We start from the raw sequence: 27,300 nt of genomic DNA on the forward strand, positions 1-27,300 counted from the left end.
ATTATTTAAGACCACTTCAAAAATAAATCACAAGAAGTAAAATATAAAGAAATGAAGGGTGGCGCAAGACTTTTTGCACAAAGCTGTGTGTAGACACAAAATAAGGAAAATAAAATGGGTCCACATTAAACATTAATTGAGATATATTTTCCCACACATCACCAGCGCATTGCAAAATTAATTGTTAGTCTTGACCTTTTAATAAAAACTATAAAAACTAAACAAACAATGCATTGAACAAAAATTAACTTACTCTTTTTTTACTTATACAACAAACCTATGTAGTTTTCCATCGTTGTTTACAGCTGCTGGAGAGAAGGGGGGAAAAGCTATTCCAATAAACAGAGTTTTTATTATGCGTGGAAGGGTGGGCCGCATGGTGACGTTTTCTGTACACCCCACCACACACACACGCACAGACACGCACACCGTGGCTGGCGGAACCAATTACATCCCCTCTTGTTGGTGTACATGCCAAATGAGCACCCGCACAATCGGGCTCCACTGGCTGTCCCCCGCGTGGATCTCCGGCTCGTGTTCAGACCGCAAAAGTATCCAGAAACAGCCACACAGCGTAGTTTCGCTGCCAGAGGGGAGGGGGACTGTTTCTGCTCCTGTCGGTCGGTCTGCGCCCCGCTCGCTGCTAGCCCACCTTTGACATAAACACGGCTGAGAGCAAATGGCAGAGCAGGAGGAGCAGCCGATAGCTGGCCGCTCGCTGACGGGACAAGCGGTGGCTCTTGCCCGGCTACTGCACCATGAGTGTACCAGTCTGCTCCGGCTATACGTGAGTGATCAGAGTAGCCACTCTTTCTTCTTAGCTCATGCGGGTCATTCTGTCTGGGACGCTCCCCTCTCAGTTATTTGGAGCTTTCTTTAAAGCCATAGTGTTTCAGTATCCAGGCAGCTAGCTACCTGTCGCTTTTGGACTGTGTCTGTCTTTCACAGCAGGATTTAACGCTGACTAGTTTGTTCTTGGAGCAGATACTGTGGAGTGGAGGGAGGGGGGTAATTACACTAAAAAATACCCTCCACCCCACCACTCAATTTCCCAAGGGGAACCTAATGGATAGATTGTATTGGATTTTTTTTCCCTGCTGCCATCCATCCTTTTAGAAAAGCTCTTAATTGATCAGTTTAATCAATGGTTATCTCTTGGTCCCTAAAATAGACTTATACTAAAATGAGATTAAAGGGTGCAAGGTAAGTGACCTGTTTGCATCGAAGTGGGACAAATTTATATTTATTTATCTTTTCAGACGGAGAGGGAGACCTTCCTGTCCAGCTACACCCCAGATGGGAAGCGCCTCGTGTCCCCGTCCCCAGAATCTGAGGAGCCCAGCACGGAGGAGCAGGTGCACTTGCTGCACTCTGCTCTGCGACAGTGCCTCGGGCTGCTCCACCGTGTTATCCAGAAGGAAGAGGAGGAATGGGGCAAGCTGGAGGATGAGTACGAGTCCATGAGGAAGAACGTGCGAGCCCGACTGGAACACTTGCTGTACAGCACCAAAGGTTTGGTGGAGACCGACGGCACCAACCTGGAGGTTACCCCTGATAATCAGTGTAATGAGGTAAATGAGGTGCCGTTTGGGGTTTTTTGTAGTTAGTCATGTCCTTGTGGCCTTTCCTCTATTATGATGACACTCACCACTGTCCACAGCCCATAACACATTAAAAGTGGTGGTGGGCATTACGGCCTCAAAATATATCACAATATTTCAAGAACGTTTGGGAGATTTCTGACAATCTAGGGAAAAACACCGAAGAACGTTTTATTGATACTTGCAACCTAGCAGCATTTTCCACCCTTTTCCAGTGAGCTGACACACTTCCTTATTGTGAAGTGTGAATCTATGGAAACAGGTGCCTGCAGCAGTTGCATTATAGTGCAATAGCAGTGACGAAGGACAGGAAAATGTGAGCTCAGAAGTAGCTTAGGTAGAGTTTTCCCCGGAAATTTTAATGTATAAAATAACTTCTTCACACTGAGGTCCAGTGTGAACCCTCTCCTCCCTCTAACTCTGCAGGAGCAGCACAGTATCATCACATAATAACACTGAAAATATATGCTTTGCCTGGGATATTGTATCTCAGCTCAAGCTTTTTAACAAGCTGCTTAAATCCCTCCTTCACCGCCGTGTAACCGCATCAGTAATTTCCATCCACTGTCTGCTCTTCCTGACGCATCGAGTGCAGCTAGTGAGCGCTCCAGCGATGCTCGTGGAGTCATCTGATTGCTCTGTGGTGGCGCATCACCAGCTGATCATCTCTCCTCCTTCATTGCTTGGTAGTAACAGTGTGGTTTCTGTCTCATGTAGTGAACCAAGCTTGTCATTTCCACCTTCAGTGGGAGCAGATGTTTTCTGTTTTGTTGGAGGTGGTTGCAGTAGCTCCCTTTTTAGGTACTAAATCATCATCACTGGAGGCTGACGCGCAGCTCTCGGCGTCAGACATGCCCGGGTTTGTCTCCTTTATTTAGATTTACACTCTAGGGCAGCGGTCCCCAACCTTTTTTGCCTCACGGACCGGTTTATGCCCGACAATATTTTCACGGACCGGCCTTTAAGGTGTCGCGGATAAATACAACAAAATAAAACTAGTACCGGTACCGAAAAAAAGAAGATTTATTCATAACGCACGTGAAAAGACCCAGGAAAACTGAGTTAACGATAAAAACGATAACAAAATAACGCTGAAAACCGATAAAAACCCTGAAAACCATACATTTCACACCTGAGCCTCAACTCTCGCGGCCCGGTACCAAACGACTCACGGACCGGTCCGAGGCCCGGGGGTTGGGGACCGCTGCTCTAGGGAATGTAAATGGTGTCGCAATAGCAGTAAAGTCAGCAGTGATATATTTTACATCACGTAAGAAGAATTCATACATGTGATATGGTTCGACACAACCCTGATTAAAAATTAAACTTTGTGGCATCATATAGACTAAAACCGTGCATGCAGCACAGTATGCTGTAAAGGTTTACTATGATTTGTCTTTATGTCCCTGGCTTTCTCCATGTAACTGATTTCAACCCTTTGACATCGGGTTGACCAAGTAAACCCCCTGAAGTGGATAAAATTCAGTTTCAACACCTACATCTATGAGCTTAAATGCATTTATTTTAAAGTCATCACAATATTTGGATCATGAACGGCAAATCTGACTAAGAACCCGAAAAAAGACGTTTATTTTAGAGTAGCCAGGCTCTGACTTTACATTCTCATCAGATGGAAAACCTAAAATCTCAGCACGGTTGTGACTAAACCCTGTATTACATGAATTACAGCTTTTGTGTGAATGTGACTAACGGTGTTTACAAACAGTTCAAATCATTAGTTCAGGCCCTGAAATTTTCAAGAAAACCCTGGTTGTATTTGTCCTTAGTTTTGCATCGACAACAGACTAAATGGATGGATATTTCTCCCACAGGTTGGTGGGGAACAAAATAGAGGGCTGTAGGTCATCCCAATAGAGCACTTCTCTTTCAGCCTCCTGGCTTACTTGGTGTTACTAGAGTATTTAAAAGTAGAATGGGAGGCAGAGGCTTCAGCTTTCAGGCTCTTCTTCTGTTGAACCAGCTCCCAGTTTGGATTCGGAAGACAGAAACCCTCTGTACTTCTAAAATTAGGCCTAAAACTTTCCTTTTTGATGAAGGATATAGTTAGGGCTGCATCAGGTGACCCTGAATCCTCCATTGCTGCTGCAAGCTTCCCATAATCCACTGTTTATTCTTTATTCACTTTTTTCCACTCACTGTGGCTCTCTTCCACAGTGTGTCTCTGTCCTTTCTTCCTCCCCTCACATCCAGCAGATCCAGTCCCATGTGGTCCCGGCAGATAGCCGCTCCTCCCTGAGACTGGTTCTGCTAGAGGTTACTTCCTGTTAAAAGGGAGTTTTTCCTTCCCTTGGTTGCCAACTGCATGCTCATAGGGGATCGTCTGATTATTGAAGTCTTTACCTTACAATATAAACCACCTTAAAGTGACTCCTGTTGTGATTTGGCACTATATAAAACTGAATTGAAGCACCAAATATTTAATGTGAAGTCATCTGGTTGTTGATAACTTCAGATGTATGCTAATGGTACTTTGTAGCCATTGGATGTGTGATTTAAGTGCTTGTTTGTGAAATTGTCATTGTCAAATATAAAGGGTGGCATTAATTTTAATTAGTTATTTAGTAAACAATCCAAATGAGTTTCACCAAGTGTGGACATGTTCATTAGGCCAAAACAGTTTCTTAGCAGATTTTTCATGCAAGGGCTCACTCCTAATGAGAGACATCTATTGCTCTATCTTGCTCTCTTCTGTGTAGGAAACCGACGGCTCTGGGGGAGTTTTCGGGTTCAAACTCTGGACCTATCGAGTGCTGCTGGAGCTGATCCACTGGTCTGATCATGCCGCGAAAACTCTCCATGTGTTGCACACGGAGAGAGAAGGAGCAGAGGAGGCCTAAATTCCCTAGTTAGAGTCGATCGGCATCTATGAACGAGCTTATTCAGCAGCCAGCTTTCCCCTTGATGTATTCCAAATTCAAAATTGTAAGGTGATATGGAATATACTCTGTGAACACTCAAGTAAAATCCCAGCTAAGCTCCTTTAGCAAAGTAAACCGCTTTTCCTAGGCATTAGTATTTCCACAGCAAGCGCTAAAGAGCCCTCTGGTTTGCCACAGTTGTCGGTTCTTTGGACAAAAAAAAGAGTGTGCAGACTTTACACTTGTGAAACCATCAGTTTGCTTTGTGCTGTGGCATTTAAGAGTGTTTGAAAGTGACTTTTTTGTGTATGCTGTGTATAATTTATTTTATTTAAGTAGATTTACTTTTGATGACTAACTACCTGCTGTTCTTAACACTCCAAAATCTGACTGCTAGACTAACACCATAAAAACACGACTGTTAAACTGTGACTGACATGCAGCTAAATATGTAGCCATTTACTAATTTAAACAGCTTTTCTTCATGTACCACGTTACTAACATATTTAACAATTCCAAATTAGATTTCATGTTGTCGTGTATAGGCTGGCCGATCGGATGTTTATGGGGCTGGCACAGTCTGTGATGATCAAGTGTCATGTTTTGCTGCTCTGGTCGCCAGGTTCTCTCCTGTTGTTATACTTGAATTTGCTGCTACACTGTTCACAAGGTGGAACTATTAGACCAGTGGTTCTCAAACTCTTTTTTTTTTTTTTCTCTCCTGCCCTCGGATGGATATTTTACAGTAGGGCCGTACTGTCTGTTACCAAAAATATCAAACATTCTGAAACGCAGCGATTTCACTGTAGTTTAAAATGCCTGACACAGTATACGCTCACGCAGTGAATGAGCTGTGACTTCCACACTTGCCGGTATGGTGAATATCTGATGACCATGCTTTTCTTTTGTCTGTGATGAATAACTGGATATGTATTGAAGATTAAAAGCTCATCTTAATCTTTGTTTTTTGTTGGTATTGGTTCTACTTTGTCTTCTGGGTCGTGTCCTATGACCTCTGATGTGAAGCGTGTCACTGTGGCATTGGATACAAGTTAATTCAAGCCATACTGTAAAAGATGAAATATCTATAATAAACATGGGTAGGGCATCAAGTCTGAGGCATGTAGACAGTATGATGAACTGCACTTAGGATTAGGTTTTTAGACAATTGCACATTTCGGTCTAATTTTTTTTCTTTGCAAACCACTACCGAGGATTTTAATGCAGCTTTCAGCTTTAACTTCAGGGCTTTAATGAAAATACTGCTTGACCTTTTTAGAAATTACAATCATTTTTATACACAACCCCCATTTTTAGAAACTGAAAAGTCCCTGGACAACTGGCTTGTCTGTTTATTTAAAATCCACTTTGGTGGCATACAGAAGCATAATGACAGAAATTGTGTCAATGTTACTACTGACCTAACAGCAGGTCATACCCAGCAAACATGCCCCCTTCCTGACGCAGCCCTCAAGGGATTGTTGCCTCCTAGCATTTTTGGTGCCAAGAAAATAAACCATTAATATAGATGAGGGGTGGACACTTAATTTTCCAAAGACCTCCTGTGAGAAACTGGGACTGTTGTGAAAGGCTGCACCAGTAAGATGAACTCCATTCTGCTCAATTTCATCTTTTTATAAGCTTGGTGCGGACCTCCACTGCAGTCCCAGTTTTTCAAATAGCCTCTTAGGAAAATGAATTGTCCACCTCTGATAATAAAAATATGATTTAAACGTGTCACATAATATGTAATAATTGGTAAATCATTTCAATTGTGTGTTTACTTTTTTCTTTGCTTTTTAAACCAGTCGCACATTGTTTTAGTTTCTTGTGAAGATCGCTTGAGCAGTACAATTACTGATGAATGAAACTGAGGACATGTAGCGTCAAGTGAAGTAAGAGAGAGGAAGCTTCAGTAGTGGTGTAAGTCGGAGGAATGACTGAAGAAAAAGCAGAAGAGTTCAAAGGTGATATATAAGCCACAACCATCTCACAACCTACACGATACAATGTAACAAGCTCGTCGACAAGTTTCTCCTCTCTCTGAATAAAATCAATGTCTGAAAGTCGTGATGTAAGAAATGCACACAGCATAGCACCCATCAAGCTATTACATACAAACGTTGCATACTTAAGCATGAGTATATAACAGAGAGGTAATGCTACTGCAGCTGAGATAAGGTCAAAGGTCATTTTACTGTACATCTGTTGATATATTAAGCAGTTATCATAAAATGTACAACGTTACTCTATCCCATCATTGTTTAATATATTTTATGATACTTTGGTCCTTTCTCTTTAAAAAAAAAGTGTGAAAAAGTCAACACTGTATTCGAAACTGTTTCCTGCTTTGTAACCAACAAATCACTCAACATAGAAAGAAACTGTGTGTTTACTTCACTGAGGCCAAGTAATCTTACATTTAAGCTCAATTTCACTACAGGACATCAACACCTGTAGGGATGGTGCTTAGGGAACGCTGAAAAACTTTGTTACATGACATAAAAGAATACAAACACAAAAATGAATGCATTTTCAAAAAGATTTGAAGTCTCGGATATTGTGGCTCAAAGATAAATAGAAACTGAGTGAAAAAGTCAATGCAGAATAAAAGGATTCCCATGATCAGTTTGCCACAGCAGCATTTTGTGTCTTTTTTGGGGTCAGGTCACAGATTCTCAAGAATATCAGACACAATTTTATCCCAAGCTAAAGCAGCGTGAAGAAATATTCCACAACAAGTAAACTGACCATGCCACCCACCATTTTTATCCTGAAGCTATAAGTGGTTTCCATGAGAAAAAAAAAAAAGCAGGAAGAAAATGACTTTGCGTTTTCACTTAGGAAATTGCATGTAATGATTTTTCACATTTGCGAAGCTACATTTCTTGAAACCTTCCACCTTTTTATCTCAAAAGTGCAAAAGCCGGTTGTTAAAAATACATTCACAAAATCTCAGACTCTTGACAACACCAAACATCAAAACAGTTTTATCAATGCTCACAGCCAGTGTTTTCAGATCACATACACAGCGCACAGGTGGTAAAAAAGAAACACACAACTGAATGTAAAAAACAAAACAAGAGAAAAACATGCAGTTAAATCATATATTATCATTATATGATGGTGAATATGTATACAGTAACATTCAGCATTACCACAAAATGATAAATGATACGTGACCTCTTTGTCCTGCTTCATTCATCCATATATGCAAACCAAAGATAAAGTTGTTAATAACGTCTTATGTAACGTGTACTGTATGTCTCATATCTGTTTTCTGAAATTTTCATCGTTAGTTTTTGTGTGAGAAAATGCGTTTCAAAGTATTGTAATCATATAAGTGCAATGAGGCATATTAAACATTCACTAGCAGGGGAAACAAGTAAGTCTTTCATTTTTGTAAAAATGTGTTATGTATATGTATTGTCATTGAGCAAACAAGAACATACTCTTGCTATTGATCACCAGCCAACCCCCCTTATCTCTAAAATAACAGCTTTTCATGCACTCAGAAAACCTGTTTTCATCTTTCTGATAGTCCATTTTGCAGACGGTTATTAAAAATGTTTATTTTGCTTTTCAGCTCAAAAGTTAGGACAATTTTATCAACGTATAATCATTCTGTATATTATACACTAAAATGTAGGAGGTTTTCACTGGGATTGAGGGTATGAAAGACTGTAATCTGAGACGTAATGACTAAAGCTGTAAAACAGCCTAGACTTTAAAATGCTCTTCTGTGTTATCGTGAGGTATACGAAATTTAAACGCACTTGGATACATGTATTTAGCAGTTATAGTTATATTAGTTGTATTTCACTCGTGTCTGCTGCTAGTCTTTATTTCTGTTTTAGGTCTTTGAAAGTTAAACTGTCGCCATATGAAGTAAACATATAAATAAATAACGCGTCAATAAAATTAAACTAGCTTCTCGCTCATAGAGGTGAGTGCACCCCATTTTACCAATAGAACCCCAAAGGATCTTGTGCACATGCGCGTTGTGCAATCTACCGGAGCGCGAGAGGTAGGGAAGGCAGTTCTAATGGCGGAGAATGTTCGGTCGCCTTTTGACTACCGGGAGCCACCGACCCTCGACAGCGACGGGGATGGGAGCAAACCGCCGCCTCCACGGGGGTGAGTGAGACCGGCGAGCCTCCGGCTTGTGGCCGCGAGCGATCCTTTTTTCTCAGCGGAGATTTGTGAGCAAAATGCAACGCCGTAGACGCACGCGCCGTGCGCGTCTCTTTAGTTACCATTAGAAGCCCTTTTTTTCGCGTGCATGATTTCAGCGTAATATTGCAGAAAACGGGGAATGGAAAGTGATTTTCGTTCAGCTGCGGGTTGCAGCTGGTGTGCCCGGCGAAGGTGCATCTCTCCACCATCCAACCCGCTGTGCATTTAAGCGCCATCCTTTTATTTTTTGAGATTTTGACGGGGCAGAAGTACCAACGTTAGCCGTTGGAAGCTAACGGGGCTAGCCGTGGTTTAGCATTAATGTTAGCATGTCCTCAGCAGGAGCCGTCAGCTGTGTAACCCAGACTGTCAGTTATATCTTTCCCTCTCCTCGGTAACCTCAGTCATATGATTTCTTAGACTGAACGTATTATTCAATGACAATGTCGTTCAGCTCTCAGCACTTCTCGAGTGCTCAGCTGGTGTAGATCATGACTCGTGGCTTGTGTGGTGTGAGTAAACAAAGTTGCTGACCGCGACCAAAATGCCCCCCAAAACACTTAACTGTCACCGTGCTCAGTGAATTGGGCACGCAGTGTTTTGCTAATCATGCTTCTTTTTTTTTTTTTTTTGGTCATTTCCTTTTACAGACTGACGTGATTGCTTAAAGGGGTGGGGCCATTTTTGATTAATAAGTGTAGTGTTAAGCCTCAAAATATAGCTGTGCAGTAGATCAGTGTTTGTTAATCCTCTCCAATGATCACCTCTTCTCTGCATTTTTATTAGTCAGCCACATGATGTAAATCCAGTAGTATTTGAGTAGACTGCATGAGATTATTTTTCTGTTGAATGCAATGATCTATTTGTTTGTAGAACAATAACTTAAACACAAATATGTCCTTATGAAACTTATATGTTGTCTTATATTAAACTTATTTGGACATAATGCAAGAGATTCTCTGGGAAGTAGTTTGGAATTGGTCTCCAGCAGCTTTGACGCCATGCTTTTTTTATGTGTGTGTGTGTGTGTGTGGGGGGGGGGGGGGGGGGGGGGTTTGTTTTAATACTCTTGGCACCATCTGCAGCACATGTTCACATCAGTGCTGAGCAGATGGTGGTGCAGAGTCCAGAGGGGTCAGATAATTTCTAAATGGGGGACAACTACCACCCGTCAGGACTTCCTGTTTCATTGAGGGTGCTGGCAGAATTGTGCAGAATGAGTTGAGCCCTCTGGAGCTGTAGACCTACAATGTAATGTAATATTCACAATGTGATTTTTAAAAAATCTGTTAGTTTTCAGTGTAAGGGCATTGCCGTTTTGATTTCACACAAACTAGCAGCAGCCACAAAATGATAGTTACGGTCCACCACCACAGCAAGCTGGGTATTTAAACTTCTAATGTGCATGGTAATTTCTGTAGTCACACTCGCAATGATTGCAAATTGTGTTATTCTTTCACAATCGATTAGTCTTTATCCAAACAATCAACACACTTTACCAGGCTGCCAGCATTTTAAAGGCAAAGTAGCCTTTCCTGTAAGAAAATAAATAATAATAAAAAAAGAATAACATTCATAGTTTTTGATTAACGTTCAGACATATAATCAGTGTTATATCCATCCATCCATCTGCAAATATTATTGTGTGTGTAAATAATTTTATTTTTTCACCATGTAGGTGAGTTGAAGTCAGAGAGTCAATGTAACTGGGTTCATCGGAAGTGAACAGGTTCTCCATAGGTGAACTCTGTTGATATAAGAGGTTATAAGTTGCTAATGTTTGTGAAATACATTAATTTAAAGATTTCTGGCATTTCTAGTTTAGCAAATCACTAATTATATAGTGGTGTTATTTATAAAGACAGCAGTCAGTACAAATGTTGCTGAACATATATGTAGTCCTGTAAAAACAAGTACACCTTTACGCCTTCCATATCCTCCTGAGAACCGAGGAGGCAAGTATCTTATAGTTTAACTCTTTTTGTGAAGTCCTGCCTATCTGGAGTTAAAAGAGGCCACCCCAACATATCATTGGAAAGGCCAGGATGTCCTCCTTTGAGCACAGCAGGACTTATCAGGGTAGCTCAAATAAGTCAAAAGATATAGACCAACAGAATGGCTCATTTTTTTTCTACATGATAATTGTATAAAATGACAGAAAAGGTTCTAGTAGCTCACTGCCCCAGGTGTCTTGTATCTATAAAACATAGTGTTCGATTTTTTTATTTTTTTATTTTTAACCAAAGCCCGTCTAACTGAAATAGAAGTAGTAGACCTGTTTTATTTAATCTGTAGTAGATAGCGGAGAAACAGAAACTTCTGTCATTTAGTTGTTTATCTATGACTTAACCACTTTGGTGTAGTATGAATGATGATGGCGGTGGAGACTTTATCAATAGGAGAAGCTGAAAAAAAGATTAAACATTACAGCTAAAAGGTCAAAATCTAAGCACTCCTTCACATTTTCTAAAGCATTCCAGTGGGCCAGATTGGAGTCTGGTCAGTTCTGGCCCTGGGCTTTAACATTTGACATCCTTGATCTACAGGCCTCAGTTAGCATGTTAAATATTAAAGTTCATGACAGTGAGCAATTAGAAAAAACTGAATAAGTATGGCTTGTTGGAAAAGGTTGCCAGGAGGAAGTCTGTTTTCTAAAAGGAACATGTTTACAAAGTTACATCTGAGCAAACCACAAGACTTCTGGAGCGATATCCTTTGGCTAGTTTAGACCAAAGTGCAGATGACCTCTTACCAGCTGTCAGCAGAGTGGTGGAGGGGTGATGATTTGGGTTTTCTGTGCAGCCACATAACTGAACAGTTTGTAGTCATTGAGTTAACCATGAGCTCTCTGTATACCAAAGTATTCTTTAGTCAGATGTGAGGCTATCTGTCTGACAGCTAAAGCTTGGCAGAAACTGGGTCGAGCAGCAGGACAGTGATCTCAATCACAGCAGCAAATCTACAACAGAATGACTGAAAAACAAAAGAATTGAGGTGCTGCGATGACCCAGTCAGAGTCCAGACCTCAACAAAACTGAAATACTGAAGCGAGACCTGAGCATAAACAAATGCCTCCAAACCACAATGAACTGAAGCTACGCTGTAAAGAAGGCTGGACCAAAATTCCTGATAAAATCATGGAGAACATAATTACGTCAAGTTGAGGTGGTTCTTTAAGCTGTTCAATCATGGTGTTGTACTATATTACAGTTTGTTTGGTTGTTTTTTTTTTTTAACTATGTCAATCTCAAAATTCAATGCTAGACATGCCAAACAAATTTTTAATATGTTTGGCAGGGTTTAGTACAATTTTCTGTGATACTTGTATGTATTTGTATTTTTAAAGCATTTGTTAGATCACAATATCTAAACTTTGGGCATTTGATGAGATAGACTACTGATTCAGTACCAGTGTTGAGCTAGTACAATGTATTCCTCAATGAGGAGGAGACTGGGGATATTTTAATGAATGTGATGACATCAGGCTTGACTTAAACACCGCATTCCTAACTTTATAAAACAAAATGTAGAAAATTGAATGTTTATTAGTAAAAGAATTATCGAAAGCACACATTTTATTTTTATTATCAACCAAATTTATTAGAGCTGGTCTCATTTCAGCTCAGCCGTAAAAATTTTACCACATCCTCTTGCCACTTAAAGTCAGACTAGTTTACTCTTTTCCCTGCTGACACTGTGAGTGCACCTGCTTTCTCACACACACACATATGTAGAGTAGAGCTGAGATATATTAACATTAAGTTGAGTTGACAACTAAATATTAAGTTACAGTAAATGCAATTTAAAAAAAAAAAAAAAAAAAATTCCACACAGATGTTGCATCAACATAACGAGAGTGACAGCGAGTCAGAGCGCGAGAGAAAGAGAGGTGCTGACAGGGAAAGTGTTGATATCAGTCGTGCCAGCTCGCTCAGCCACAATTTGTGGTTAAGTTACAAATGATTTTGAACAGAGAGAAAAGCTGTTGGCTGCACCAGCAGCAGACTGTTTCCTGTTAGCTTCCTTCTTTCCTTGTTTGCGCTCCCACTAGCAGGTGGTGCACTGATGCAGATGTGCAGTGTAGTAAATGCATAGTCACAGAATTCATTTTTAATAGATCAACCCAACACTACTGAAGTTTCTAGATCCTGCTCTAGTCTTCATCATATATCCAAAAAATTTTTTTAAAAAGTCACAAGTTTAAAATGATTTTCTTATCACTTTTTACCACCGTGACAAGTTAAGTAGGTCATCCACGTGAGCATACACCTGTATTACTTTGCTGCAGGTACACACGATCACTTTGTTTGCTCTGCAATCCACTCCCGTGTTTATACAAAGTCTTTGTGTGAGTGTGCTGGGGGTTTTTTGTTTTTGTTTTTTTTTTCTAAATGAAGGCCTGACTTTGTTTCTACAGCCGTGTGTGTGGGAGGAAAAGGAAGGGAACACCTGTAAAGGTGTGTGACCGAGCATATGTGACAGAAGATGAAGAGGAGGAGAGCATGTCCGAGCACAGCTACAGCCCCGGTAAATGTAAAGACTCACACAATGTGTTTGCCACCTGGTGTTGATGTGTTTTTCTCCACTGATACCTAGGTGAGAGAAAGAAAATGTTACTTTCCAAACCTGTGAAGTGATAACAAGTGTGAGATTTAAAGTGGAGCTATTATGCTAATTTCCAACTCGTATTTGTATTCTTGGACTCTGTTAGAGATGACCCAGTATATAACAGCTTGTTTCAATCTGTTTTCTTTTACTTTAAGGGCAACCTCCATTTACTGCTACTTTCTTTTTTCTTTTCTTTCTGATTGGATGCCCCTCGATTTTTAGCAGCAAGTGGGTTTGAATTCTGTATCCACAACCAGAGCTATGTAGCTGAGAGGACCTTGTTATGGATAGCCTTTAACGACATACAGATACAGACATAAAAAAACAAGCTTTAGGGTTGTTCTGAGCTCATGCAGATCTGAAGTTTTGAAACTTTTGCCATGCTTAATAAAAGAATTCACCATTTTAACATTGTGTATATATGGGAAAAGGAATATGGAGAAGCATAGTGGGTCTTCTTTAAAACGTTCACTCTGTCCCAGGTGATGGCCAGTACCCTGAGGGTGCAGAAGACCGCCTCCCTCCACCTGGCAGTCCCTACTACCTGCCTGACCCCACTCAGCTCTGGTAAGTAGGACTCTCACCACTTTGCTCAGATGATCTTTGAGGGGAAAAAAAGACTCACGTGGAGTTAGCCACACCTGCAGTGTCAGTGTCACAGAAAAGGAAAGTTAATTCTGTAGGCAGAAAGTTTCAAGAGAGGTGCTAAATTGAGTTTGTTTTTTCGCTGACTAAAAAGCAAGGCTCATACATTCATCGACCTCAGAACATTCATATGTGCTTTTCATTGTCATTTTGAAACCACACACATGTAAAGACGTGGAGCCACGTAGGGGTACAGAGGCTTCAGAAAGTCACTGAAATGGAAAAGAGGCAGAGAGCTGCAACTTTCTGGTGCAACTGTAAAGGAAAGTTTCATTATATGAAAGGAAATTGCCAAGTTGGTTAGGCCATTCAGATGGTGATTTTACACCAAAAAAAACAAACTGTGAGGTTGATGATTTGTACGTTTTTATGTGCATCCATGCGTTTTGCTTTTTTTGAAATTTCCCCACTGAATGATTGTCATATTCAGGCTTGTGAAGCAAGCAGTGTACCTGTATAAATATAACTGCAGAGAAAAAATAACTAAACTGGCTTTAGCATGAACATGTGACTGATTTTATTAATGCACCACACTCCCAGCAGATGCCATATTCATGTTGACGCAGGTTGGTTTTATTGTGGCCTTCTTGTAAAGCACTTTCGGTTGATTAACTGGAATAATGGCTAAGACTTGTTGAATTGTTTTGATTTGTTGAAGCCTTTATGTGGACCACTTGTGTATGAGAATGACAGAATTGAAGGTTATTGTTGTTGTGATCAAGTTGAATTGTATCAATAAACTACATGTTTAAATCAAGTTTGACATCATGTTTTCTAGTGTGCCAGAGTTGGGGGAGGAGGGGGGAAGTGGTGTTCGAGGACCCGTGCTCTTCCACCCTCCGCCAAACTGCAGGATTCGAGAAGTCCACTGCGGAACCCAGGTGCGATTAGTTGTCATAGCGATCCGAGACATCGCCAAAGGGGAGGAGATCACAGTGGACTACAGCCTAACGGACTGGGGCGAGAATGCATTGGTGAGTTACCGACTGATGGAAACATGACATGTTTGGCGTTATTCTGTATTTGTCTCTGGCATGAAAAGATAAAAGCTCAACAGTGAATGGAGCCTTCTAAGAGTTTTCCTTACAGTTGTTCTGTGTCATAGACCCCTGCTGCTATGAGGTGACAGTCCACCAATGCATACGCAAGCTTTAAGCCGTAATGCTAAAAGCTACAGATGGTAGCTGTGTGGGGAATTATTTTTCCATTCATAAACGTGACTCTGTGTCCTCAGTAGGATCCAGGAGACTCTCAAATGGGCACTGCAGACAGAATGAAACGATTGAGAGACGAACATGAGCATTTTTTTCTTTTTGTTTTTTGCCTGTGAACTAAAAAAATAAAATTACATCTTTTATTTTTTTTAATCTGTCCATTTAGGAGGAAGAGGCTGGCCCCCACCCACTATCGCTCTCTGTTTCTGATTACCTTACCCCCTCGTGGTCATTATCGCCCTCTTCCTCCCCACTCACCCACTCCGAACCCAGTGACTCAGACCGGGAGGAGGATGAAGAGGAGGAAGATGATGACGACGACGACGATGATGAAGAAGAGGAACTTGAGGAGATAAGGGGTCGAATGCTTCGGCGCCGCAAGAAACGCAAGTTGCCTGCGGCGGTCAATTCGAAGAAGAAGAATAATGCGCCCACTTCTTCCAGAGGACCTGGGCGCCCCTGCTCCTCCTTCTCCCGCCCGACACCTGTTGCACCCCCACCTAGATCCCAGCCCGCAGTCAGTTCTCTGACACCCCCAACCACTAACATAAACAATAACATCAACATAAACATCGGCAGTTCTAGTGGTCCCACGGTGAGCCGGCGGCAGCACTGCCCGTACTGCGGCCGGCACTACCGATCCCTAGCACGCCACCTGGAGAAGCACCACGCCAACCAACCGGACGTCAGAACAGCCATGGAGCTGGCTCACCTCCACACGCACAGCTCTTCAAATGGCAGCGCCTCACAACCCCACCCCTCTTCATCCTCCACCTCTGCTACTCACAGTCATTCCTTCGCCGTCCCTCAGTCGTCCTCCTCCAACCCAACTCCCCCTTCTCTCTTTCCCAGGGAGAGGGAATCACCTGCCACCCGTTCGAGCACAGGCGCCGTCTCTTTCTCCCTTTCGCTTTCACCAAATGCTTCGGCTCAGCCTGCAGCTGCTAAGAAAGCACCCAGCTTACCACTACCCGCTACAAAACCCCCAGCACCCCCAATGGTGCCCCGGGTAAAGAGTCCGTCACCTCCGCCAGCGTCTACCCCCAGAAGGGGCCGGAGGATGAAGAAAGAAAAGCACGAAGAGCAGCAAAAAGTCGAAGTGGAGAGCCCAAGAAATCAAGAGGAGTTAGTTCCACCTCCTACACCGGAGCCGGACATCGATCCAGATGAAGAGCTGGAGCTGAGCGCGGAAGGGGAGGATGATGCACCTGAAGAGAAGAATGGAGAGATTGTAAGGTGCGGTGAATTATTGTCTTTTTTCTGCTCTGCTGTATCTGAGTGTTTTTATGTTTGAGGTTTTTTGAAAGTTGGTTGGGATTCAACTGCTAATTTAAAAGCATGTTTCTCTTTCTTCCCTTTCCAGCACACACAGACATCACATGTCTCCACTACTCTCCTCCCTTTCTTGCCTGGTCCTGTATCTCCGTCGTCAGCAGCACTCCTCCTTCCTTTCTTTGACTCGTTCTCCTCACTCTGCCGAGGCCTGGCGCCTGCTCTGCCACTCCAGCCTCTCTCTGCTCATCCTCTACAATCGCCACCGAGAATGCGAGGTGGCCAAGCTCACTATCCAGGACTACCGTAACCGCATCACCCCTCAGCCCAACGCCAGCAACAGCTCCCCTTCTGGCATGGAAGCTTTCCTGTCCCCCTTTGAGCGCCAGGTCTTGTGTCATCTCCCACGGGCTGGTGTCTTAGGCAAGCGAGGGCGCATTCAGCCACTAATTCTCCCGCCACACTGCGAATCCTGCCTCGACCTGCTTCTTCGAACCAGCCCCAACGTGGGGGTGGACCCAGAGAGCCCCTACGTCTTCTCCCGGCCCTACCACTCCCCTGCTACCCCACTCCGCGGCACAGACCTCCTGAGAAACCTGGCTCGAGCCAGTGGTGCTAAAAACCCCGGAGCATTAACGGCAACACGAGTGCGGCGGCAGGTAGCCATCCTTACCCAGCTGCTACTGCTGGAGGAGGGTGACGGCCAGGGAGGAGCCATCAAACGGGTGGAGGACTTCCTGGAGCACGAGTACCACGTGACCCAGAACTGCTCCACTATCATACGAGACCCAGCACTGATGGGTCGTGTGGGTCGAGTCGTTCTCTATGGAGAGAGGGAGGGAGTGCTTTTCAGAGGGATGAGCCTGCAGCACATCTGCCTCGAGTTGGACGGTAAGGAAAAGATTTATTTTTTTTAGTCTTAATTTTTTTCTATTCAGTAGAAATGATTGAGTGGTCGAGGAGTATTTGCCCATCAACAGCTACTTTAATGCATGAATTTCTCTTTCTGCCTGTTAAAACTTGTGCTATGCGATACTACAGCTTCTAGTATCGATCCGATACAGTACCAGTATTACTGATACTTTTACTCTATAAAGGCAGCTTGTGAATGGGAGATCTGTGTCTCATGATTATGACATGAATCATCATCATCAGTTTGCAAATTCTGAACACATTTTAATGACCACTAAATCATGGTCTTTTAATTTTCCACAATAATTAGTTAACATGATAAAGCACACCTTTCAGCTTTTTGTGTATGTTGAAACTGTGTTTTTTGGAGACCTGGAATGTAAATGTGAATGTCTCTGCAGCGCTTCTATTGTTTAATGTTTTCATTTCCACACAATTCAGAGGGTTACATACTGAACATATAAGATAGGTGCAATACTTTCATTCTATCCTCCTAGTATCAATACGATGCCAATACCATGGATCAGTCTGCTGTCCTCTAATTAAAACTCTCAGCACTGTCATAGTTGTTCACTTTAATGGAAACAGTTTCAGCCACATGAATGACTTTCAGTAAAAAAGAAGATGGTAGCAGTAGGTGGTTTTATTATGCACAGATATCAGTGAAAGCAGTTCAGCTTGTTAATGTGATATCCATGGGATAGTTTAGTCCTGTTATTACAAATAATTATTAAATGAGAAAAGAAACACGAGTGCCATGTGTGGCCTGAACAGTAATGTCTGAGGAGTATAAATTAGTCTAATATAGACTACAGAATATTTCCAGAAAGATTGGGATTATCCTAGGGGCGTTTTTCCTGACTTGCATCATGTCTTTTTTTTTCTTTTTTTCAGTGAACCCTAATTTCACCAGTTAAGAGTGCAGCTTTCATGGATTTAAAACAAACTAGTGCAGCTGCATTGCTAGATGGCACTAGAGGTTAATATGAAACTTGGCGGGGGGGGGGTGACTCAGGGAAATGTAGTGTGCTCATTGAATAAAATGAGAATATCAATGGAACTCCGGCTCATCTTTAAAAAATGAGCATCAGCCAGCTGCTGGTTAGCTTTGCTTTGCATAAAATCAACAGGGAAAACGATTAGCCAGTCATTATGCTATGTTATGCTAAACCAAACACCTGCTGGCTGGCTCATTTTAAAAACTTGAATAATGTAAACTGTAGTTCTAAAAATGCAAAGTAGTTACTGAAATTTCATTTTTAAAATGTATTCAGAGTTATTTTCATGCAACGTTATTTAAATACTGTAGTCTCCAATTTAAACTGCAACACACCCATGAGAGGAGGTTTACAAATCCGAGACCCATTTTAAGCCCTCGAGAAAAAACTTACCTGAAAGACATCATTTTGTCTGAGAAGAACATTTTACAACTTTGAACTTATTTATTAACATTTGAAGTAACATTAACCGTGTGGTTGAACAGTTTTGCTAGCTGGTACGTTTGGATAACTAACCTCTGTTTGATCTCTTTTCATGCAGTCATGTCTGGCAACTCGGCAGATTCCTTCTCAGAAGATTCTGAGGTAGAGGAAGAGAAAGAGGAAATTAAAGAGAAGACAGAGGTCACAGTGAAAAAGAAGGGACCGGGCCGACCTCCGCGGAAGAAAAAGGCGCCCGTTCCGTCACCTGTCGTCAGCCCGTCTTTAGCTAATGCCCATAAGAGAAGAAACATTCCACCTAAATCAGGTAAAATCTGTCATCATTAGTGCGTGACCGCACAAACATTTGTGTTAATACTTCAGTCATTAAACTGTGTCACTCCTCTGCCTCGGTCACACAGGGAAGCGCGGTGTCCTGAAGCGTCCCTGGTCAGAAGCCGAGCGTGTAGCAGTGGAGACTCACCTGAAGAGAAACCTCATGGAACTGCGCGTCCCCGCGAAGGCGGACTGCGAACGCTGCCTCGAACTCTGCCCTCTGTTGGTGAGCAACCAGCGAGACTGGAGGGCCATCAAGTTCTACGTCCACAACCGCATCCAGCTGCTGAAGAAGCAGGGGAGGAGGGAGAGCGCGGCTGCAGTCTGCTAGGGCCGAGCGCAGACGCGGCACAGGACAGATATCATAATGTAAAAACCACCAGCAATCACAATGAAGAGGAAAAACTCTAGATCACGATGGGACGCAGTTTCTCTTTCCCCTTTATTTTTATTTTATTTTTTACATGGGTGCCGTACTCTGAAGTATAGCTGCATTCCCCGTCTCTGGTCATATGGGAGTAGTGTAATAACAATGAGTAAGCTAAGAAGACAGATGGGTGACTCCAGTTAAAGATGATGTGTGTACTCGGCATTGCGGATGCCCGGTGTCTCTTTTTTTTTTCTTTCTTTTTTTTTAAATGTCTTTTCAAGCGGTTGTACAAAAATGTACTTATGTGTGAATATGCATTGAAACACAACGAATGATTTTTTTTTTTGTATTATTTTATTTTTATTTTTTTTAAATGTCATTTTGCTTTACTAGAAAACAGTGGCAAGTGAGTGAGCGTAAATGAGAGAGAGAGAAACAAGCAACAAAGGTCTGTGACTACAGCAGTTAGTTCTTGGTCTAGCATTTCTTTCCACTGAAGGCTGAAGACCAAACATGAATGTGTAAAGCTTTGGAAGAAGAAACCAGTGGTTCTGATCTTTATAACTAGACTACATGTCATGTGAAAAAATGTATGAAACTGTATAGTTTGTGTTTGATACTGACTGACGTTGTTCTCCCAAATCATGGTTCCCAAATGAAGAGTGTATTAAAAAAAGTATTCTTCAAAATCTCGGACCATGATGCACCTGTGAAGTGTTTTTTGCAAACCTCTACCATGATCATAGTCAAACTAGTATGTATCAAGGCACGCCTGAATTTATCGCGTAACATAATTTAAAAAAAAACTGTATTTCAAAATCAACATATGGTCTTATTCACAATGTAAATACTTACTAATCTATCAAAGTATGCAGTAGTGATTACAAAGTATTGTGTTATGGTGTACATACTGTAAATACTATCTGTACTTATTAAAGTGGATGACATTTTGCTGTGTTTTCGTAAACTGGTTTGTGTAAGCTGAAGACAAAAGAAAAATGAAATGACAAATTCTCATCCTGTATCGATTTTGTTTATTTAAAAAAAGTCAGCTCTGTAAAATGTCAACATTATCAAACAAAATGCACATCAATCTTTTACATTGTTTTACAAACACAACAAAAAATATCAGAGCTTTAAAGTACACAAATGGTACCATGTCAGTTACACTGCTTTCTGATTAGTATTCAAAATGTATGCTAATTACTGTAATGTTTAATTCAGAGTATTTCAAACGTTATTTTATTTACATATGCATACCATATAGAACTTGAAAACAATACAAAGACCACTACAGTACTGTCCCATCACAAAATTTAAAATGGAAAGTGATCTAACACATCAGTACACCCTCACCCCCACACCAAAAAAGAAAACCTTAAAAATGGTCATGTGATGCTAACCAATCTTATAGCTACTACACAGGCAACACATGTCCTAATCACAGTATAGATAACACATGGAGTGTATTGGCAGACAAATACACACCATATGCAAAGTAAAACACGCAACATACAACGTGGCATTGGTTCCACATTAAGACGAGAGGGGTTTGAGAACAAATGTAAAACTAACCAAGCCACAGACACTGCTTATAAGGTACTGAGTGATACTAACTACTATGTACAGATCTGTGGTATTCTCCAGGATCAATTATTGTGCTCTGTGTTACCACAGGGTCAGCTTTATCAACAACCACAGTAATCATTGCATCACTGAAACACCGTCAGATACTGATGGCTGGATGTGTAGTGTTCTCTGTTTGCATTAATATTTTTGGTAGTATTTTACTATTTTGTAGTATTTCTGGTTTGTAACAGTGATAAACTATCAATGATCAGCTGTTGATAAGCTAACCCTGTGGTATCTGCATTAGCTTATCAAGAATCATAATTTATGGTACTATCATCATCATTACACACAACATTAACTATTGTTTCATACAAGTTGGAGATGCAAGGCAGTGACCTCACATTCCAGGATTTTATCATTTAGGGAATATCACAAAGGTAAGGAGCTTTTATTCCCAGGATGATGATAAGAAAGTTTGTCCTATATTTACCACTGGCCTGACACAGTAACACACTGCTAACAGAAATAGTCCATTACCTGTGTATAGAATTTTACAGCAGCCACGGTTTTAGTTTACCAAAAAAAAAGTGTATAAATGCACCTGTAACACAGGCACCAAGCTCATTCCTCTAAACTTTACACTTGATTTTAAAATATTATGCCAATTTATCAGGGCCTAAGTAATCTGGCTCAGCAATATCTGACAGGCATGTGAACTACAAACCAGCTATAACGCTTACGTTATCTGGTTTACTCACCTCATTTAATTTTTCTTTGTATTAGTGTGCATGAATTTATTACTTTTATCTTTCAGATCATTATTAATTTTTGACTCACATTTTTATTTATTTTTTGTATTCTTGCTCTTAATTCTTGCATTTAACCTTATTTTATTCGTACTTGCTTAATGTTTGATTCACTTTTTTGACTTCTCTTCATAATTATTTCAGATTAAAAATTAAAAATAAATTGCACACATTTATGTCTCTTCATTCAGTTTGATGTCAGCTACAAAATTTGATGATTAAACCTCCACAGCAGCACGCGTTTTGTTTACCATATTTTGCCTCCACTTGGAATTAAAGGTGTTAAAGGCACAAAGGTTTTCTTACTTGTTTGCCTGCTTAAATTTTAATAGAGATATTAATTAACTTTTTTAACCATAGGCAAGAAATTCATAGTTTAAATCATATTTACATAAAATGATGCTGCAGCCATGGAGTTTGAGTTAATATGACCTCCAAATTTTCAGCTTTATCCTTAAACTGTATAAATAACCTGAACATCAGACAGAATTGATGGATTTAATGTCTCAGTAAGTCAGTATAAAAGTAATGTGAGGTCATTCGATACTTTTCCCATAAAAACAAAGAAAATGTTTCAGCTTGCTTGTACAGTTTTCCTCACTTGCAATATTAAGTTTCAGTCTTGTTCTCAACTGATCCTGCACAGTTTCCTTCATCACCTGTTTGACTCTGTACTTCCCTCTGTACTACCTCCATAGGTGATTTGTCACCTTTTCCAGGGTTAAATAATGGAAAGATTTCACCTTTGAATGTAGCTGTGAAAGATCCAATTAGTGTTTTCTCTTCCACATTATAAAATGAAAGCTCACCGCTGTCATGATCTAAATACACACCGACCGTCTCTGGTCTTGAATGGAAAGGTATTAAAATCTCAGGTTGTGTGCTAAACTGAAAACTATTTGCTCTTTTGGGAGACGAAGACAGAAACCAGAAACCATTAGATGTGTTGGGAAAAGATGTGGATGAATTATTGGGGATTTCAGCTGCACTTGTAACTCCTACCCACCAGGACTGCTTGATCTCTGTGTTAATTCTCCACATAGAAACCTCCCAGTAGTGTTTTCCAGAAGAGAAGCCAGATGTTCCTTTGATAGCTGTGATACAGGTAACCATCTCTCCATCAGGAAATTCTATATGGGCCTCTCTCATTCTGTTGCCTGCAACCTTGAGGTATGGGTTGTTTCTGTCCTCAAGTTTAACATTTACTGTTGAAAATTGAATCAGAAAGAGTGACAAAAGTCATGAAAGAGAAAAAACTGTGAAAATGTGAGATTGTCAACAAAATAAATGAAGTTATTACCATAATGATTTCTAGCTTCTGAAAGACGCCCATCTTCTGTAGGGAAATAGAGAATACATGTGTTTATTATATTATGTCCTAATGACATAACCTTCATGAGTCACAGTGATTCTAAGAACAAGGACAGCTTTAGTAACGTCTTACCTCCTGGTAAAAGTTTTTGAGTCTCTGCAGAGAAATACAACAGATAGTTTATCAGTATTTTTCTTTTTAATGGAAGAATCATTTGAATCAGATTTCTTTGTCATGGAAGGACAACACTGTGTAACTGATTACAGAAAGTCTTGTGTAGCTTTCCACAGTGATACTGATGGGTCAGTGTGGGATACTGCAATTCTATAACTTTTGCAATGTAGGAGGTGTATCTGATATCTCCATGTTGGTGTTGTTCCTGCATCATCATAACAATGTGGGTCAAGGATCAAGATTGCAACCAACCAATCACAATGTTGTGATGTCCATTTTTGTAGTGTGGGGGGAAAAGAATAAACTGTCTTTGTTTAGATAAAACTCTCTTCTGAAAGACATGATAAGTATTTTGAGCGTTTTATTTATTATTTTTTTCTGTATAACAAATATATTATCAGGTTTGCTTTGCTGTTAGCCAAATTTAGGCTACTCCTGTTGGTTTCCTAGTGACAGTTTTTAAAGCATCAGCTAACTTCTTGACTAATGCTAACAAAGTATTTAGACAATATGATTGGAGACTTGCGATATTGAGCCTGGACCGACATTATAATGATGATGTAGGCACAACACTTGCATGGGGATATCAAATCATGTGAAAAAGTAGGATCCAGGTTGTGTCAGAGGCTGACTTTGCCCCATCTTCAAGCAAATGCATCATCCTTTTATTCTGTTATTCCACATATAACAAAACCACAGCTGATGTGAAAAATGATTTGTTCAGTGTGACGTTCTTACCACTTAAGCCGTTCCCTGAAACACAAAATATTCATGTCAGGATTCAGTTTCTGCCCGGGCACACATTTATATAACTGAGAGCATTAATTTGAACTTGTCGTGTGCTCTTTCTTACCATCAATTTGGTCTCTTCCTGATTGGGTGTTCCTCACTAAAACACAAAACAAACATTTCAGGATTTAATTTCAGACAGTGAACACTTTTATATGTCAGTGGATAACTTTAAAGTGTTATCTATTTAAAGATATTATATAAATGTATTGTGTATGTATTCGGTACCTTTCTTTCTGTAGTAAATCACTCCCAATGCAGCCAACACTAATGTGGCTACAAGAAGCAGTGCAAAGGCCACCCACCCACCTGGCGAGGACCCTGACTCTAAACAAAAAGCAAGAAATCTTGTATTTTAGCTTTTACTGTATTTACAATCAAAAACAAATAAAGATAATATAACTATTACACACACACAAAAATTCTCTTTACCAGGTTCAACAGTCTTACGAAGAGTTCCCAGGCTCACTTTGGCCTCCTTTACCTCTTTATCAGAGAGACCCACTGAGCAGGAAGGCTCAGAGGTGGAGGAAAGAAGAAGCCAACTGTGGACTAAAAAAAGTCCAGAAGACAGATTTCTGTACACCACACTTTGAGGTTTCACATCTTGCTTCTTGTCTGACCAGTGCAGCACAGGCTGTGGATACCAGCCTTCAGATTCACAGCTCACGTTCACCTTGTCATCTTCTCCCCACACTACTGATAGAAAAGGAGGACTTCCTGAAGCTAGGTTAAGGGTCCGAGGAGGAAGATGAAGAACATTTTAATGTGAGGGTTTAGAGCAAAGCTTTAAACATCATATACATTTCCACCCCTAAGACACTCACCTGTCACGATTAGATTAACAGGAGCACTGTCATAACCCTGGCTGCTGCTGACATAACAAACAAAATCTCCTGCATCCTCAGTTGTGACGTTCAGCAGCTTCAGGCTCACATCGCCTGAATTCAGCCCGCCTGACGCTGCATCCTTGAGTCCAAATGAGACTCGGCCAACGTAGGCAGCTTCTTCATATTTGAACTTTTTTGACTGGTAGTGCATTACTGGGCTGTCAAAGCGATTAGCACGGTACCAGCGTACCTCCAGGTCCTCTGCATTTTGCTGTGGACTGAGCCAGCATGGCAATGTGACCTGATGGCCACGAGTCACAGTGACAGGAGACGTGGTGGTAACCACAAAGTTGGTTGAAGCTGTAAGATAAATAACACTGGCATCATTTATCTTTTACACTGGCAGAGTGGAAAAGATGGTTAAAGACAGAAAGATTAATCTTATTATAACTAAGTCAATCAAGTTTCGAGGTTTAGCAAAAGAAGTAACAATAACATGTGGCTAAACTTGAAAAAAATCTGAAACATTAAAAGGTATGAGCAGAATCAGACACTGTGTGTGTGATCAGAGGTGTCAGAGGGCCCGGTGGCGTCAGTGTCCGGCAGCCTCGCCTCTGTCAGTGCGCCCCAGGGTGGCTGTGGCTACAATGTAGCTTGCCATCACCAGTGTGTGAATGTGTGTGTGAATGGGTGGATGACTGGATGTGTAAAGCGCTTTGGGGTTATAAGCGCTATACAAATACAGGCCATTTACCATTTACTAATCAGAGACTTACTGGGAGCAGCAGTGCAGGAAGATATAAACAGCGTTAGGAGACACAGACCTATCAGCCGTCGATCTGTAAAAAGGGAGTTGACGGAAAATTGTAAGGAGACGTTATAATTTCCTCCCCATAACTCAAATCTAGTAACGCTTAAGAAAAAAAAAGTTTAATGTTGACGGCAGAAAAAAAGGGCCGAGGGCTAGTTCACGATTAGCATGCTGCTAAACGACAAGACAAGTGATCAGTGTCGACCTACCCATCGTGTTTCTGTAGCTCCACGGAGAAATCTCTGTCACACAGTCAGAGATGTGCTGCGTAAAGAGAGGGACGAGAAAAACGTGAAATCCAGGAGTCCGGTTTGTCCTTTCTTTCTCTGCAGTTTCTCCGCTGACCTGAGCCTGCTGCTTGCATTACTCTTACTTTCACTTTCATTTCCGTCAGAGAGGGCGGAGAGACGAGGATTTGAACTCTGAAATTTATTATATTGATCTCAGTATGTCTGTAAGTACAACGTCTCCCGTTTGGGCCAATCTCAGCGAAACTTTGCGCGAACATTGCCACACATACTGTCATTATTACAATCTCTATGATTTTATTTTAAAGACTTAATGTGAATCTAAAATCTTTTCGACTTCAGTGCTACTCTCCGTTTGCGTTTGTTTCACGTGACACCAATGACTATTTTCTACAGTCATTGCGTGACACGCTCAACGTAGGTTGCCCGTACGTAAGTTAACGGTCACCGTAGTTTGTATTGGCCACGTGATTTTGTTTCACGCATCGCTACGAATGACTGCAGACTTTGAAAAGGAGCCGCAGACTGGGTAAATGGCGTGCAGCTCTGTGCCCTCACACAAATGCAGCTATGTACAGACCAAAAATGGCACATACAACTTTTTATGTCCGATACCGATATCATAAATTTGGATATCTGCCGATACTGATATGAATCTGATATAGTGTATTTTATAATGAATAAAACTGTTTTTTATCTCTTGCAGCATTTTGTATAAAGTCATACTCAAGTTTTAACAAACAAAACACTAAAGCTGTTCTATTATACCTGTATGCAAAAATACATTGCACCCAAAATATTTAAAAGTTCACCAATACTGATCATTTTATTTAAACTTTTGGCAGAACTTTAAATCTAAGTATTTTAAGCAATATTCAAAAAGTAATTCAAAATGCAATTTTATGCATATTTCAAAAACTCTTTGGTTCTGGAAAAAAAGAAGTGCAGTATCAGCACAAAAATAATGTTTATATTCAACAACTTAAAAAAATAACAAGTTGTGGAACGGACCCTTTTATACTTAAAGCTGAATAGACATCCAGAGTGGAAAGCAGTGCAAATAAATGCAAACATGGCTTCATGACACTCATATTTTATCAAGATGGAAGCTGTTTCTATCACATTTAACCTGAGACTGATTTTTGTGTAATTTCTCCACACAGCTTAACACAAGTATCAAAAAACGTTTTTTTCATAGTTTCTTTTTTTAACCACTAAATGGTTTCGTCTGCAACACTGCTTTCTCCAAAGAAAAACTTGAGTCTATCCATTGAACGGTCAGACTTAACAATGACAACGCACAGACATCTGAGCACCATATATCGGT

General features: G+C 40.9%; 3 protein-coding genes across 3 annotated transcripts; 2 read left to right on the forward strand and 1 right to left on the reverse strand.

Moving 5' to 3' along the window:
- Positions 1-424: 424 nt before the first annotated feature.
- LOC134619196 (ciliary neurotrophic factor-like) lies at positions 425-5,457 on the forward strand. Its single transcript, XM_063464972.1, has 3 exons — positions 425-787; positions 1,260-1,571; positions 4,319-5,457. Exons 1-3 carry the CDS (start codon positions 680-682, stop codon positions 4,457-4,459), a joined length of 561 nt encoding a protein of 186 aa, XP_063321042.1. The 5' UTR covers positions 425-679; the 3' UTR covers positions 4,460-5,457.
- Positions 5,458-8,500: 3,043 nt separating this feature from the next.
- LOC134624893 (uncharacterized) lies at positions 8,501-20,382 on the forward strand. The gene is made up of 8 exons (XM_063470013.1): positions 8,501-8,617; positions 13,074-13,183; positions 13,747-13,831; positions 14,688-14,883; positions 15,290-16,359; positions 16,487-17,286; positions 18,847-19,053; positions 19,148-20,382. Exons 1-8 carry the CDS (start codon positions 8,526-8,528, stop codon positions 19,390-19,392), a joined length of 2,805 nt encoding a protein of 934 aa, XP_063326083.1. The 5' UTR covers positions 8,501-8,525; the 3' UTR covers positions 19,393-20,382.
- A 73-nt stretch (positions 20,383-20,455) lies between these two features.
- cabz01076234.2 lies at positions 20,456-26,109 on the reverse strand. Its single transcript, XM_063470014.1, has 10 exons — positions 25,935-26,109; positions 25,691-25,753; positions 24,912-25,274; positions 24,517-24,810; positions 24,313-24,411; positions 24,149-24,184; positions 24,034-24,048; positions 23,254-23,277; positions 23,110-23,145; positions 20,456-23,014 (listed from the first exon to the last, which is right to left on the reverse strand). Exons 1-10 carry the CDS (start codon positions 25,936-25,938, stop codon positions 22,419-22,421), a joined length of 1,530 nt encoding a protein of 509 aa, XP_063326084.1. The 5' UTR covers positions 25,939-26,109; the 3' UTR covers positions 20,456-22,418.
- Between the last annotated feature and the right edge of the window lie 1,191 nt (positions 26,110-27,300).

Source organism: Pelmatolapia mariae, linkage group LG3_W (assembly GCF_036321145.2).
Source record: "Pelmatolapia mariae isolate MD_Pm_ZW linkage group LG3_W, Pm_UMD_F_2, whole genome shotgun sequence".
Classification (NCBI taxonomy): domain Eukaryota; kingdom Metazoa; phylum Chordata; class Actinopteri; order Cichliformes; family Cichlidae; genus Pelmatolapia; species Pelmatolapia mariae.